Genomic DNA, 16,276 nt, shown 5'->3' with positions numbered 1-16,276 from the left:
TGTCACAGTTCTGAGACCAGGTACAACAGCAGGTGCTGGATTTCTTCCCACAAACTCTTCTAAGGCTAAGAAAAGAGGCCTACTTCTACATGACCAGTTTTCAAATGAGATAAATTTATATAAACAAACAAATATGAGCAGCTAAAGGGTGAAATTTAGAAGATGTGATTCATTAGCCAGAACACATTCACTATCTAAGAATGATACCTGAAGACTGCTTACACCGAGTTCCTCCCAGAACCTGCCTTCAACCAAAGGTATTTGCCTTATTCAGAAATATTGCTCCTCCTTAGAGCAGCCTGTATACAGTGATAGGTATAAAAGGGGGAAAAGGGACCTTTTCTCTATTTGGGACATGGCTGCGGATCTATATTAGCTTCACAGTACACCATTCACTCAGCGTAGGATTTTGTTGCCACTGACTCAGTTCACCTTTGCTTTTGCTCATCCTGGGCTCTCTCTATATTTCAAAAGCATTTTGTTTTTTGAGAGTACCCACCTGCATGTACATCTTCTCTGGAGAAGCGAACCTCTTACGTGCAGACAGTGCATCCTACCATGATCTATCTAACTAATTCTCATGATCCAGGAGCCTTCTATCATCTCTCTGTGATAACAATAAATCAGTTCCTGCCATTCTGCTTATTTCTCTAGGCTAAGACTATGGCCAGGTCAACACACCTGTACCTGTCATGCAACTTCAAGTTCAATCCCCCAGGACAGGGCACAAGAGCATGTTGGAAGTTTGGCATACTATTCTCATCATTTGCTTTATCAATAACTTCCTATCAGAAGAAAGTCTGAGTCTTTCATTAATAATGTGAAAACCATTACAGTGCCACAGTAATTATTGGGAAGATAATAGTTATGTAATATGATGAGATGTAGTCAATAGTTAAGCCACCAGAAAATATTTTTAGATCAAATTCAGAAAAATCTTGAAGAATATCTAGACTCTTAACTTTTGTCACAACAAAAAAAAATAAGTAAATGGAATTTTCAGATTTATAAGATATTTCAACTTCTATTTTATTTAAGAATATCCAATCCAGGTTTTATAAATATTCAATTAAATTATTACTAATTACTTAATTAATTAATTGTAATGTAAATCATAACATAGATGCACTTAAGTCATAGGTACAGAATTTTATACCTCAGTGACTAAGCCATTATCCTCCTTAACCCAAAATACAGCATGAATATAAGGTATCACAAAATGCAAAAATTGGAAGTGGAGCAAAACATAAAAAGGGGTGTACTATATTCTGTAAGTGCTTCCGAATATAGTATTAAATGTGTGAAAAAGTAAAAACATCAAATCTATTAAACACTTCTGAACCTGGATTTGACTGACCTTACTTCATTCCTTCACAAATGCTGGCAGTATAATTTATAATACTTGCTTACAAAAGATACAAGAGTCACACCACCAGACAATATTATCACGATTCCAATGTGCAAAAAGTCATATCCCACTAGCTTTAAGTATTTGGCTCAGGTGTTAAGAAATCACTGTTTAGAGAAGGAATTCACAAAAGCAATGCTTCTCCATATTTTTTTAAAAAAGAGATCTGCCTTTAAAATACAGTATCAACACAGTTACACTACAGAATTAATGAATTCCCAATTGCAAATGTGAATATATAATGAATTTCAGGGGAATGCTCTTGCAGCTAGACTGAATTAAGAGTTAAAGTTCTAAAGAGTCAATTGCCTCTGAAAATTTGGGGGTTGGTTATCAGTTAAAGAAAACATCAGCTGCTTAGAAATGCATGGCGCTACAGCTGAATATAATACCTTTCCTGTTCTCTCTTGAAATGGTTTCCTATCGAAGCAGTTTCTGTATCAATCACACAATAGCTGGAATGGTACAGGGTTATACTATATGACACAATAACTGCATTCAAAAACCATAGGAAAAATGACTTCTATAGTAGCAGATCCTGTAGCTAAACACCTAACACAAATCACTAAACTCACTAATTTCTAAGTCTTGAGGTTTGAGGAACTCACTTGCTGCCTAAGGGCCGAGCTTGCAATCAACTGTCCTCTTGAGCACAAGATTTTCAAGAAAAGAAATGCGCTGATATAGTCTCCTCAATTAACTCTGTGCAAAAAATACTCAAGCAATACCCAAAGGGAGCTCAAGGCAAAAATCGGGCCAGATATGACATTTAACTATCAATCTTTCCAAGGCCAGTGATTGTTAATCAGCCTGGGGGACATAAAGCAGTACACCTGACAGTGGTTATTTTTTATAAGCACATACCTGATATTTTATATGGAGGAATATAACCACTTCTGCAAAATAGATAGTAAAAACATTTCTTCACTTTTTATGGGTCACTAATTATGAATAAGCTTAAAATATCTATCAGTCCAAAAATAAATGATATCAGAGAGAATCCTAACTATGAGCATTTTAATACTCAAAAATATATACATAAATCATATCTTTCTATTCCAAGAAAGAAAACTGTAGGTATAAAAAGTGCTGACATTAGCTACCTATATATATTTCTCAAGCAAAAAGGTAAAATTTATCATTCAGATTGTATTTCAAACATATACTATTGAGATAAGTTTCACACACAACACTATTTGAGCTTGCTAATTTGTATATTTTAATCCTAATAAGTATAAGCACTCATCTTAATACAATTTCAATAATACTTATAAGATATACAAATACTTATTTGAATATGCATATCATATTTGATTCTAAATTAGCCACCAGCACCTGTATGGTAGCTATTTAAACTTTATGAATTTCAGATTTTGAATCTCTCATTCAAAGATTATATTATGGCATAGTCTATATAATACTCCTAACACAAGCTGTGCCATAATAGTAAGCACTTGCTAACTGGAAATTATTTCATTAAAATAGTCTATGTCCTATGTTATATTAATTTTTAGTAAAAATATGATCTCAATAAAAGCCACTTAAATTTGGTTTGTGGGTGCATTTTTGTATCCACGTGTGAACACAGATATGCTTGATGCACTAAAATGTGTATACGTGTATGATTACACAAATGGTATGCATCTACATTGTGTACAAACATAGAAATGAAATTATGTACCCCATTTGTGTACAATGAATCAAAATGCAGTCTGTAAAAAATTAAAAGCAAAATAAAAATAATTTAAAAACCTAAAAAAAAAAAAAAACTCACTTGAAAAAGAGAAAGATCATGGAAAAGAACAGCAGGAATACTGTTCTTAGTATACAAGTGATGCTGGGCTTCAAGTGTATACATCACTGTAGTGCAGGTCAAAAATTTAAAAAAAAACTCCATATGTATTGCTGGTATGCAGCTAAGAAATATTTCTTCTTCAAATAAAAAAAGAGAGAAGGAATATGAGTTTCTAATAGCAATTTTTAAACTCATGAACAATACAAACATGAGTGTATCACAAAGGATACTTAAATAAATGAGGGTCATGTGAGGACATGCCCTGCTGCCAACTCTAAATCAGGGTCAGCTTTGAAAAAGCAGGAGATCCACCCAGTTCCTTGAGTGAAACTTAAATAAAGTTCAGCTACCACTCCATGAGACTCATTCTATAAATACACAAACACACATATATACTTATTTAGTTAAAACTTTTATATTTATGAATACATTCTACAGTACATATACATATATTTCATATACAAATACATATTTGCAGAGTGCCTATGTGTCTGTATATTTTCTTTAGCCCTTCTTTGAAACAGGAGAGGTGGTTAAACATAAAGATTTCCAAGTACTTCTTGTCATAGTAAGCTCAGAGAACAAGGACATCAACAAGGGAGATTCAATGATGATAGATAAAGTTTTCAAAATATTAACCAACAAAATATAATGATATTCAAGTTCAACAGTAAAATCACAGTGACCAGGAAGAGGGCTACTGTCCAAGTCAGGTGCTGAAAATGGAGGGATGTGCCAGTGAGGCACAGCAAATAATCGGAATGAGCAGCCTCTGAGTAACAAGGCAGATTATTTCAGGTCACAGCCCACTGGAAGTCATTCTTGTCTTCAGGAAAGACTGGGAGGTTCCCAGACCCCTGTCTTCATAGAGATGTTATTATGTAACTGACAACCCTGAAGGAATAGGTCATAATGGAGGAGAGGTGCAACTTCTTCAACACATTTATTAGATGAATCCATGATTAACAAAAGATTGAGCTTTGATTAATTATGAACTCAGATGGAAAACTTTAAAATGAACATAGCAGCTTTGATACTAGGAAAGGGGACAGGTGGACCAAATCAGCATGAAATATGAACCAAAAGAAAATGACTCCAAGGATGAGGGAGAATCATAATAATGGTATAGAGTAAGTCATGTAAAGCAAGGAACCAATACAGAAACAGAATAAAAACGTGAACTATACTGGTTCTTGATAATAGCTTCATAAATTCTGAGGTGTTGAGGTAAGACTGACAATGAACACCTGCACTACTTGGCCATTATTTCTAGTCTACTGTATGCTCAAGGTTACCTGTTGAGAAAAGCCAATTTTGTTCATTACATATAATGGAGAAATTCTTCTCAATTAATTTTGTTGTCTGCTTACAGTCCTGAGTAAGATCACCTGGTTCTATTAAAGTTATACCGGATGGACATGCTCAGCCAATATACAGCTGATATTCTGACATTTTATAAATATGAACATGAATTATAAAAATGAACTCTTTCATTCTCAAAAAAGTAGAAAGTGTTTTTCAAGAATTTCTAAAATGAAACACGTTTAAAATGCTTTCTTATGTATATGACTGTCACAGTTTAACACTGAATAAGGACCCAGCGTTTTCAATTAATTCTTAGGTTAAAAACTTTTTTAAATGATTAGGTGAGTAGGTGGGAAACAGTAATTTTGGGCACTTTGGGATCAAAATGAGATGTTATACAATAAATTTGTGATGACCTCATTTAATTATTTTTCATTTTCTGTTTTATTTTGTAAATTACAAATAGTATTCTTACAAATATGTCCCTGTTTTTTCTGATTCGAATGGCTTGCTGTTTTTATATACTTCTATTTTTCAATTAGTCTTGCAATAGAGGATATCAATAATATTGTTGCTTCTTGATATAAAAATATGTATGTGTATATTTCAACACCACATGTATACTATACAAGCATAAATTTAGTCAAGACCATAAGGCTTACATTATAATAATGTTCTTTGGAGCTCTCAAATGAGAGGGAATACCAGCTTCCTGCTGACCCTCATTGTTAAGGGGCAGGAGAAATTCCAGGATCATGTGGGTTGAGAGCTTGTAGCTAGCTTGCTTCAGGAGAAATGTCAACTATATGAGCATACAAACCACAGTGCCAGGGAGCAGCTTCATGCACTTACTAATGCTCTATTCAGTGTTTAAAAACACACCTCCTGAGTTGTTTTCTGCTAGACTGACAAATCGAATATTATTTCCAGAGAAAATTCTTCATGCTCTTTGTTACTTCCTACTTCTTTATTCTGTTCTAAAAACTAAATGGCAATCCCATTGTGCATTTCACTTTCTTGAGCATCTGAGCATAACTTTTTAAGAAGAGAGGAAACTCTCCATGCTCTTCCTCCTCAATCTCAGGTATAAAAATGCAGTGACACTTTTAAAATTCTTGGTATTTCTTATATTTCCTCTATACTTCACCCCACTCCTCTAAAAGTTACTAGATTTAGAAACTGAGGTACAGGGATTAAGGGTTTTGCCTGAGAAAACACAGTAAAGTAGCTGCTGAACAAGAAGAAAGCCCTACTTACCCAACTGTTTCCAGCTACATCATGCTGCCTTGCACAGGCAGAGGAATAAAAAAAAAAAAAAACAAAAAAAAAAACAAAAAAAAAACACACAATGAAAGCTTATACCTGTCTTTTCACGGGAGCAATGCATTCATCTTAGTGGCTGTGCCTTTGCAAAGAACAACATGATGTTTTAAGTCATTCTGGATACATGGTCTGCTGCTTCTGAGCAGCACTTCTTTTTAGCACTCTAAAGCTTTGGAAAGTTTTTTACTTTAACTCCAAAAGTAGCCTCCTTGCAGGTTTCAAGCTTCCCAGATCCATATGGATTTGGGGAGGGCTCAGTATCTCACAGTTAGAGGCAGTGTCCTATGTGCTGAAGAACAGGTCAGTTGGCATCCTGTTGGATACACACCAACTCAGAATCTTGTTGGACATAAATATCAGAGCAAGGTTCAAAGTATCAATCACATATTTACCAGCTTTTTCAAGCTTCCTCTAACTGCAATGGCAACTATAATTGCTCTCCTTTACCTAGGCACAAACATTTGTGTATTTCTTACAGAGTCTTATTTTATTTGTTTCTATTTGGTTTTATCTCCTCAATTAACCTGTAACCTCTTAGAGTTTACAGCCCTAACTACATAGCTACATGAATTATACAGAGCAAGCTATGTGATAATTTGTTGACTTTAAATTGCCCAACTTTAACATTTAATCTGCGTAAACTCTCACTGGTTACAATTTCTGGAAAGTGGCATGTTTTCCTTAAGTATTTTCTATCCTTCTTAGGATGCTCACTATAGCCTTGTAGTTAGGCTATGGAGGAGAAGCATGGACTGCTGGTACACTCAGAAGCAACAGAGAGAAGACCCTGATGTTTAATCTGTGCCCACCTTTCCTTACATTCCCAGATCACACAGTTAATCATCATGAAAAATTTATCTGGTCACAGCAACCACAGGTTCTACTTAAAAGCCCCATATACCTTCATCTTTCCCTTGGAAGACCAGAAAAATCTCCCTGAAGATGCCCTTCAGTCAGACAACAGGCATTTTTCTTCCTCACTCTGATACACTTCAGCAAAGTTCTAGTTACATCAGAAAATAAAATACGATTTTGCTGTTTTGCCATTACTTAAAGGGCAGATGCATTTTTCTTCCTACTCGCCTCTTTCAGATCTCGGTTGCCTTATACATTGTCCAGTAGGACTCTGGGACATGAGCTGTGAACCAACCCTTCTTCTTCAAGCAGATGTGTTTACCTTTCCATGATATCCCTCAATTATTTTATTTCCCTCCATTCTCATTACAACAAAGTAAGACAAAAACACATGCTGCTTGCAGATATGGTAACATATCACATACTTGACCCCATCTGGCAACCACACTAATTCTTAATATAGATTTGGCCATAAACAACAAGAAACTGATGTCCCCTGTTTTTATGCAAATCTGTACAGGTAGCATACTAAAAATCAAAGACAATAAGTTACAGAATAATTTCTAACACCTTTCATCCTACCATGGATGTGTTCAATAATAAACTAACAGAAAATGTGTGGTAGTTAAAAGATATCTTCCTAATAGTTGAAATCCTCTTCTGTGATTATAACTCCTGTGGAATATATGATTCCAATTATGAAATGGAAATCATCATTCTTATTCAATTCAATTGGTGACATCAACAGGAAGGGAAATAGTATTTTAAAAGATAAGATTAGAAATGACATAGTGTCTTGGAACAGTAGCAAAAAACAGATATAAAAAGATCTTAAATGGGATCAGTGAAGGGTAGGATAGTAAGGGAAGAAAATAGATTTGTACTGGTATAAAACAAAAAATAAATGCATGCCCCAACAATGGAGCATGAGAGTTTTCAGTAAATTGAAAAAGAAAATCCAATGAATATGCCTGGACTCTACAAAAAAGATATTTCACAAACAGCATAGGACCTCCAACTGCCTGGCATAATGGTAAAACCATTGTATCTTACATTAGTGGGAAAATTTAATGATATTTTAAAGTCTCTTTTCATAACTTTATGATTTGGCAGGGTCAAAAGTTTATTAAATGGGTTTGAAAATAAAAATAGGGAATGGTTCTCTATGAATGCAATCATTTATTCAGTCTGCTCTAATATATTTACATTGACAGTCACTGAAGCAAAGAAATGAAATTTCATTCTGTGGGACTATTCAGTTAATAGCAATTATAATGAAGCTGAAAATGCTCACCTATTCATACTTGAAATACATTCAATGTAATACTTTGCATATCCTTCCAAAATACCCAAGGAGAGTAAGAAGATCTTCCACAATTTAGCCTCAAGCAGATAGCACAACTTCAATTGCCAAAGACCACAAGCTCTAAAGCTCAATTCCAGGACAAGGCTGGTATAAGTGGCTCTTTGCAATTGCCTTTGTGGGTCACAAGCCTTAACTCAACTCCTGGAAGTCTCTTTCCAAAGCACTAGGGCAAAGTCAGAGAATGTGAGTGATGAAACACTGTATATTCAGAAAGCAACCCAAACTACAGTTACTAGCTTGGTAAGACAAATACTGAACCCAGAGGCACATGCTATACTTGCCTTCTCATGATCTCGACCCAAATCACATTAAAACAAATATTTTGTAAAGAATTCAAAGCACCCTCTTTCAGAAATTTTTGTTGGTACCCTACCTCTCAAGAAATGTGTGAGGTAACTGTAAACCAGAAACAATAAAACAAAAATCATAATTATGTAACAATACAAAGATGAAGAAGCAGATTCAGAGATAATATAATTAATCAAATAAACCAAGAAATAAAAAATGCCTTTGTGGAATTCCTTTTGTGTTATCTATTCATCAGAGTTATTTAATCTCTAAACCTTTACCTCTGACTCACTGTCAGAACCCTGGCATCATTGCTGGCTTATTCACTTTAAATAAATCTTTGGCCTTGACATTTAACCTGCTCAATCTAAAATACTTATTATCGAATTTAGGGACTTTCCCAGGGAATTATAGGACAGGAGCAAGTAACACAGTATTAAATAATCTGCCCATTTTGCATGTGAAAATATACATGACCAGCAAGAACCACCTTGAATGGACAAAAAATAATACCAAGATTCAGTGGGCAGCCCAGCCTTTTCTTTGGTGATGGTGGCCAAGGGACCCAATATAACAGTGTCTGTTTTTGTGTAGAGACAGTGGGGTGAGGTGTGGGAAGAGAGGTCAGAGCTGATTGTGTATAACACAGCTTCACATTGTTTGTTATTAGCAGTGTTTATTGAAGTCATCTTCTCCTCCTCTGTGGGCTGACACCCTGATAATGATTCATTTAAGAGCAGTATCTTGTCTCAGGTCTTTGCAATCCCAAACTGGACAAAATTCCCAGCAATATACCTGGGAATGACTTTGCTGTAATGGTGGCAAAATCCTGAGATTGACCATGATGTCCAGTGGACCTTTGATAGTAACCTTATCCTGCCTTTGAAGACAGAGTAGATCAATCTGTCAAACAAATTCAACACATTGACAGTCTAAAATTTCTTTGAGATCCTTCCTATCTCACTTATCTCCTTGTTCTCAATTACACCAAGTCATTTCTGTCCAGCTACTGCCTAGGGTATCATGTTTAAATTGTGGGAGATTTATTGATGTTACTTGAATTAACACAGATTGCTAATGTGTCAAACCCATGTGTTTGGTATAATTCTTCTATATATTGCTTTTAGTATATACTGGAAGCAATTTTAGGACAATATATTAACTATTTCAGGGTATCAAATAAATTTGTTTGGTTTGTTCCCCACAAAAACTATCCAGATTTGGAGTTTTACTTTGTTTTTCATTTGTAGTGGGGATTTTCCCTTGATAATATAATCAGAAGGTTTTAATAACCTCCTTGGAAATTAAGGATATGATGATCATAAATGAAAATACAGTGTGGATCAGTGGAATTTTTCCCTTATTTTTTGGGAAGTCAACTGAACAGTTTACTGGAGGTATGATTCTTGATGTTAAGTCATTATCAACATTATCTCTGGAAAACACAATTTAGCAGTTCAAACAATTTTCTAACAAATAATGATTTACAAAGAAAACTTTTGATACCAGTAAAATAGTTCAGATTACTGAAAATATAAACTGGAGTTTGTATTCTGATCCTTGATCCTATGTTTAATTTGTTATCATAAATAAAATGCAATGTGAGTGCACCAAATTAATAATGCCAAAAATAGATGCCAGTTCACTGCTTGTTTACTGACTTTTGTTTTTCAGTTGTGTTTAAATCAAAAGAAAATTCAAACAAAACTTGAAAGTTACAAGAAAATTTTTGGAAAATTCTTAACGCAAGTTACTTTTTAAAAATTCGAGGAAGTAGAATCTATTGCTTAAGAACATGAACTTTAGCCAGGTGTGGTGGTACAGGCCTGAAATTCCACTAATTCACAATGCTGAGGCAGGAGGACCACAAGTTCAAGACCAGCCTGGGAACTTAGCAAGACCCTGTCTGAAAATAGTGATAAAATAAAAATAATAGGGATATAGCTCAGTGATAAAATGTCTTAATCTCCAGTACCAGAAAAAAAAAACAAACATTAGTTTTTATGTTACTCTATTCTCTATTATTCTATTATGAAGAGTATTTTTGTAATCTCTCAGAAATGTTTTCAAATAATTTTATTACTGTAATATCATATCTGAAATGAAATATGTAAGCAATATACAGAACAAATCCAATTTTCAAAAAATATAAAGACATCAGAATTATTGGTGGATAGGTAAATAAAGGATAATCTCTTTTATCCAACTGCCACAACATATATAAATGTTAGCCATCATATGGTTAGTTTGCTACACAATATCCAGCAAAAATAACAATAAATTCCTTGGTCTATAACAGAAACTTTTACACTTAAGTTCTGCTCATAGTTCCTAAGCTAACTGAGCATAACAGGAAGAAGATTATATTAATTAAGACAGTATAATCCATGTATTTAAATATTTCCAATTTACTAAAAATTAAAATACAAATTTCATGCTCAGAGTTATTCAGCCAGAAAGTAGAAGAGTGAGGGATTGCCTGAGTTATCTAGAAAATACTTTTTATGTCCTTTTGGACCTACTTAAAATAATGTTAAGAAATAAAGCTTTGTGTGTAGTATGAATGGTTTCACATACGAAAAATAAAGGCAAATAAAGAGATATAAGAATAAAACTTTTATACTAGCAAATTTACTATCTAGGTATTTGTAGTTTCTGTTTAAAATTGCTTTATTTTAATAAATTAATCCTTTTTGAAGTTCTTCATGTAAGATGTTCAAAACACACTTTCTAACCTAACACTTTACAATTGATCAATCTTTTTTTCAACTAAATAAAAGTAAACTGATCTCTTCTCTATAAATTCTCCCATAAATAAAAAGCAAAACTGCTTTAGGTTAAGAAAGGTCATGATTTATAACGTCAAGACAATGAAAGTGTAAGTTCAGGGCAAGGGTCCCATACTTTAGTGTGCATCTTCATCATCACCACAGGTGATGAACTGGCATTGCTGGGTACCACTCTCTGAGTTTCTGGTATAAAAAGTCTAGGAGAGGACACTGAATTAGTACTTCTCACAAGCTCCAAGATAATGCTGATGCTGAAGATTCTGGGCCACACTTTGAGAATCTAACAACTGTGATATGTAAAACAAATTTGAAAAGAAATATATAAATGAATTTTTAGCCCACCTCATAGCTGTGACATTTATGATGGCCAGGGAAGATGATTAATTTTTTTTCACAAAGCCAATTCTATTCCTGGCTGTGACTAATAACCACATCAATATTAAAACAAAGACCACTACCTTACTTACAACCACCAGTTCAGTTATGGAAAAGCCTTCTCCTTTATTGTTAAGTGACACAGGCCCAAGAGTATGTTAGTGCAATTGATTTCAATTTATGTCCACTGCTAGACATTACCCTTTCCCACTGCCCAAAAAGAGACTTGCCAAGACAAACAGTCTGATCAAAAGTGGCAGGAAAATGGTACCATTCCTCTCTAATCCTTACAGTTGCAGCTACCCTTGCAGCATTCTATCCCTTCCCAATCTTTATCACTTCTCATTACCCCCCCCCACACACACACACATTTAAAAAGCAAAACAAACTCCTTTTAGTTAGAATGATCTGAACCAGGGAGAGAGAAATGCAAACTTGGGACATGGATGAGAGGGATTCAGACTTCCCAAGACTAAGGAACAGCTCTTTGAGAAGGCTTTATCACCAACAATCCTCATCCCAAGAATCCCAGCCTTTTGCAGCTGTTCAGAGGACAAGAGAGTCCAGCAGAGTCACAAGAGCACTAAATGAATTCCTGCTCTCTTCAGGCCCCACCTCCTGCCGCCAGTCAAGCTTTGAGGAGACTTAGCGTCTCTCTCCTGCACTCAAGTACCTCAAAACACACACACCCACCACCATTACCGCTGTTACAGTCGCTGCTGCCGCCAGGCAAGTCCTTCCTTTGGGAAGGTGGGGGAGGGGCACGAGAACTATGATGCCTGGAGGTGGCACAAAGTGAAGGTTTCTTGGTACAAGCCAAGGAGCGAACTGAGGAAGGCAGGGAAGGGGAGTGGCAGATGCAGCACAGGGAGGACCAGAGCTTTCCCCTGCGGACTACCTTTCCTTCCCCCAGCACTGTTCAGCCCAGGACAGAATGCACAGTAGAGAGTAAAGGCTCACCCGCATTCATCCTCAAACATTCGCCTACTCTGCACTACACGTTGTCAGAGTTGGGGGGCTCAAGATTCACTGGCACCCAAGACCATTCCGCAGTCAGTTCTAGGGTCTTAGGGGAAAGCTCTGTCACTTCCGCAAATACCAGTGGCTTTTGGCCCTGAGGCAGTCATTGACCTAGCCCTGCATTGCTGGAATCTAAACCCCAGAGTGAGACCAAAGACAACGTGCGCTGGATTTCCAGCACACATTCCAAGGGTATTGAAGCGGGGTCCCGAGCTGTGGGCGAGTCTTGGCCTGCTATCCTCTCTAGGGTTGCCCCTTAACCTTAACCTCATACCATAACTTGAGAACATAAAAGTTCTTTTTCTCTGGGGCACCGCCTGCTTGTCCCAGGAGAGGGCTTAACATTTTAGCCCACTACTAGCCTGTGTGTGTGTGTGTGTGTGTGTGTGTGTGTGTGTGTGTGTGTGTGTTTTCAATGCCGAAAGCCAAGAGTGCCAACTGCTGACAGGCAAAGGAACCTGAATTTGCTTCTGAGGACTTCAACATCTTCCAATTAACAAGCTCACGCTTGTTAGTCCTAACCCTTCCAGATCTGGGTTTTCTGGCGAAGAGCTGAGATTGTGTTCCGGTTGCAGCGAGCTGATGTCCTGCCCTGGAGCGGAGACGCGCGGACTTGGTCGTCCGTTCATTCATGCATTTGCTCATCCATTCACACAAACATGTCCCTTAATTGTGTCTGGCACTGAGAATCTTGCCTGCTATTTCCCCTCCCCAAGTCAGTGCTCATGGCAACGGCTGGTGCAGAACGCAACTCAACTGTCACCCCACTTCCTGAGCCGGAAAATCAAGTCATGTAGACATTCACAGAAAAAGAAAAAGGTGGAGAGAAGGAGGAGGCGGGCGTGGGAGGGGGGCGGAGAGGGGTGGGGAGACTTAGGGGGTCACATTCGAAGCTTCCCTTCGGGGGAAACCGCGGCAACAACACCGCGGCATGAAAGGAGCCAAAACATTATTAAATAAAAGACTGTTAGAGCTCATGTCCCCCGCGGGGATAAATCAAGTGCAAAGATACTCGTTCGCCGAAGTGCGATGCTGCCGGCTGGACCCAACTCTGAGCCCCGAGTCGAGGCGCCGGGGGAGCCGCTCGCAGCCCAATCCGCAGCGCGCTCGCTGCCTCCTTATCGCTCCCAATAACGTGATGAAGTGTAAATCAAATGCCACGCCGGGAGGGGCCCCGGAACGGCGCGAGTCGTGCATTTTAGCTCACCAGCCTATCTTGCCTAAGAATCACAAGGTCACGATAACGTCGCGATTCCACTCACCGTACACTCCTTGGCCAGAGATCCCCTCCAGGAGGACTGTCAGCAGCCACACGAGACCGTACACTAAATCCATCTTCACGTGAACATGAACATATCCAGCCCAGGGGGGACGCAGTGGGACCTTCCGGAGGCCGGCGGCCAGCCAGGAGCGCTCCACTCGCGCCCGGGCCGAGCCGAGGTGCCCGGGAACCGCTCGCCGAAGGAGGCAGCGCCGTCCGTCCGTCCTTCCCCGGCGGCGGCCGCGAGCGGAGCGCAGGAGCCCAGCACACCCCACACTCATACACACACACACACACACACACACACACACACACACACACACACAATACCCTGACACACACACTCACACCGCACTCACACCGGGCGCCTGGGAAAATCGCAGACGCCGGGGAGGAGAAGGGGGCGGTGATGGGAAGGGGAGCCGCGAGGCGAAGTGTTCTTCAGAGAAGCGGGCTCCAGTCTCCGCAGCGCCGGCAGCGGCGGAGCGCTGGGTTGGCGGCGGGCGCGGGCAGGGGGCCCGGGGTATCGCGCGGTGAAGCCTGGCTTGGACAGCTGAGGAGCAGGAAGTGGCCTCTGACCCCGGGCACCGAGCAGGGCTATCTCGCCTGGGTTCTCCTTTACAAAGTAACTCGCGAAGGTCCCCAGAGGAGCGTCAAGCGGCGGCAGCGGCCCGCCCGCCTGCAGTCCGGAGCCCCCAGCCCTGCTGTCTTGCCTTCCCCCATTCCATCAGTTGCCATTGCAACGCCAATCCTGTTACTCGATACAGACTTGCATTGCCGAACCCGCAGAGGAGGAAGAGGAGGAGGAAGAAAAGGAGTAGGGCTAGGGAAACGGGGGTGGGGAGGAGGGAAAGGGAGGAGGGGAGGGAAGAAGGGTCCAACAGGGAGCGGAGTGTGCGTCTGGAGCTCCACCAGGCACTAGCCTCAGCTGCTACCGCCACCGCCACTGTTCTCAGAAATAGCCTTTAGCGCCCTGCCAGCGAAGAGGGTGCTCTGGCCGGCCGCGCCAATTCCAGGAGCCGAAAGCAGAGTCCAGGCAACGCCACTTGCAAGAGAGGGAGAATGTCAAGCACAGAACCGATCCGCACACACGTCTACGCGTGCCCACCGGCACTGCGCGCGTCCTCTTCGCTTCCGCGCCGCCCGCGTCAGGTGGAGGGGGTGGGGGCGGTCGGGACAAGCGGGAGTTTAGAGGAGGGAGCCGCAGAAGGGGTTCCCCGCCTGGGCTAGCGTAGTGCTGGCATCCAAAGGTGAACGCGGGAGCGGCCGCCTGCGGAGGGCACCCGGCTGCGTGGCTCCCGCTCGGGCCGCAGCTGCGGCAGAGGTGCCGGGGCTGGAAGGCGAGCGCCCCGGGCCGACGCTGGCCGGAATCCCTGGGTTTGCACGGGGGTGCGCGCCGCGGAGGCGAAAGGAGGGAGGAGGCGGAGGGTGAAGCGGCGAAAGCGGAGCGCTGGCGGACGGGCTGCCGGGGAGGAAGGCTGTGTGTGGTCACGTTGTGCGCTACGTGCTGAGAGCGCGAGCTGCTAGCCGCAGCCCGGCGACGTCAAAGCGGGATGCGCGGCTCTGTCGCCTTCCTCCGCGCCTCCTCTGCCTCCTCTGCTCCTCCTTCGCTCTGCCTTCCTGTATCAGCCGAGGAGCTCATCTGTATGGACAGCGCCGAGCGGCTCTGCGAGGCCATCGGTGTCCTGCCTCCCGCCTACTCCGCCGAGGCCCTTCCCTGGCTCTACCGGAGCTCGGTGGGGGCTAACGCCTGTTATTTATTTCTGATGCCGCTGTTTGCGTTTGCACACCGAAGGGCCAGCTACCACCTTAGACTCCCGGTAATTACATGACATGCTATCCCCTCCCCGCAGCCCAAGGTCCTCCAGGATCAGTTCTGCTTGGCTAGAGGGCAGAACAGGCCACAGTACTTGGAAGTGGCATCGTTTATTCCCCATTTCTACCTTTTAAGTGTATTTTTTATGGTCATGACAACAGATGAAGGCTCGAGGAGCGGGGTGGGACACTAAGAGTTCAGAGATGAGTTTATTTAATATGTAACATCTCCCAAAGTTAACTGCTTGGAAAATATTTTCCCTTTTGTGAAAGAAAGGGCTTTCATTGAGGCAGAGCTAACCTGAGGAGCTTAAAAAATTAATGGTTACAAAAGGATTTCAAAATCCAAAGCATCTTTAATTTACATTAGAACAGGGCTAAAACTCCTTCACTAAAAAACGATAGGGAAAATCTGGGAACATAGGAGTGGCTGTAATTTGTTTCTTTAATCAAAATAATTAGGGTTTATGGAGTTCACTTCGTTGAATGTATTCTTCACTGTTCAGAGGAGGGAAGTGACTGACATAGTTAAAAACATGCATTTATACATGTGTTACAAAAGTAATTGCTATGAAAAATATGAACACCTTATTAATTTATCTGTTCCCATAACAGACTGCTATAGCACACTGCAGGTCCCTCTCTTTATGTTCTGCTTCTGCTGGAGGGAAGGAAC

At 40.3% G+C, this 16,276-nt stretch overlaps 1 protein-coding gene across 2 annotated transcripts in view; it reads right to left on the bottom strand.

Annotated features, from left to right (window-relative positions):
• MDGA2 (MAM domain containing glycosylphosphatidylinositol anchor 2) overlaps window positions 1-15,380 on the bottom strand; it is a 780,047-nt gene extending 764,667 nt beyond the window's left edge. Inside the window, exon 1 of one of the 2 annotated variants that reach the window (XM_079126024.1) lies at window positions 13,787-15,380. In XM_079126024.1, the coding sequence (XP_078982150.1) occupies window positions 13,787-14,066 (280 nt within the window). In that variant the 5' untranslated portion in view covers window positions 14,067-15,380. The remainder of the gene's footprint in view (window positions 1-13,786) is intronic. The other variant, XM_079126023.1, reaches the window with a different exon arrangement.
• Between the last annotated feature and the right edge of the window lie 896 nt (window positions 15,381-16,276).

Source organism: Sciurus vulgaris (genome assembly GCF_902686455.1).
Source record: "Sciurus vulgaris genome assembly, chromosome: 2".
Classification (NCBI taxonomy): domain Eukaryota; kingdom Metazoa; phylum Chordata; class Mammalia; order Rodentia; family Sciuridae; genus Sciurus; species Sciurus vulgaris.
Note: the sequence above shows the minus strand (reverse complement) of the source record. Positions and strands in the feature narration are given on the sequence as shown.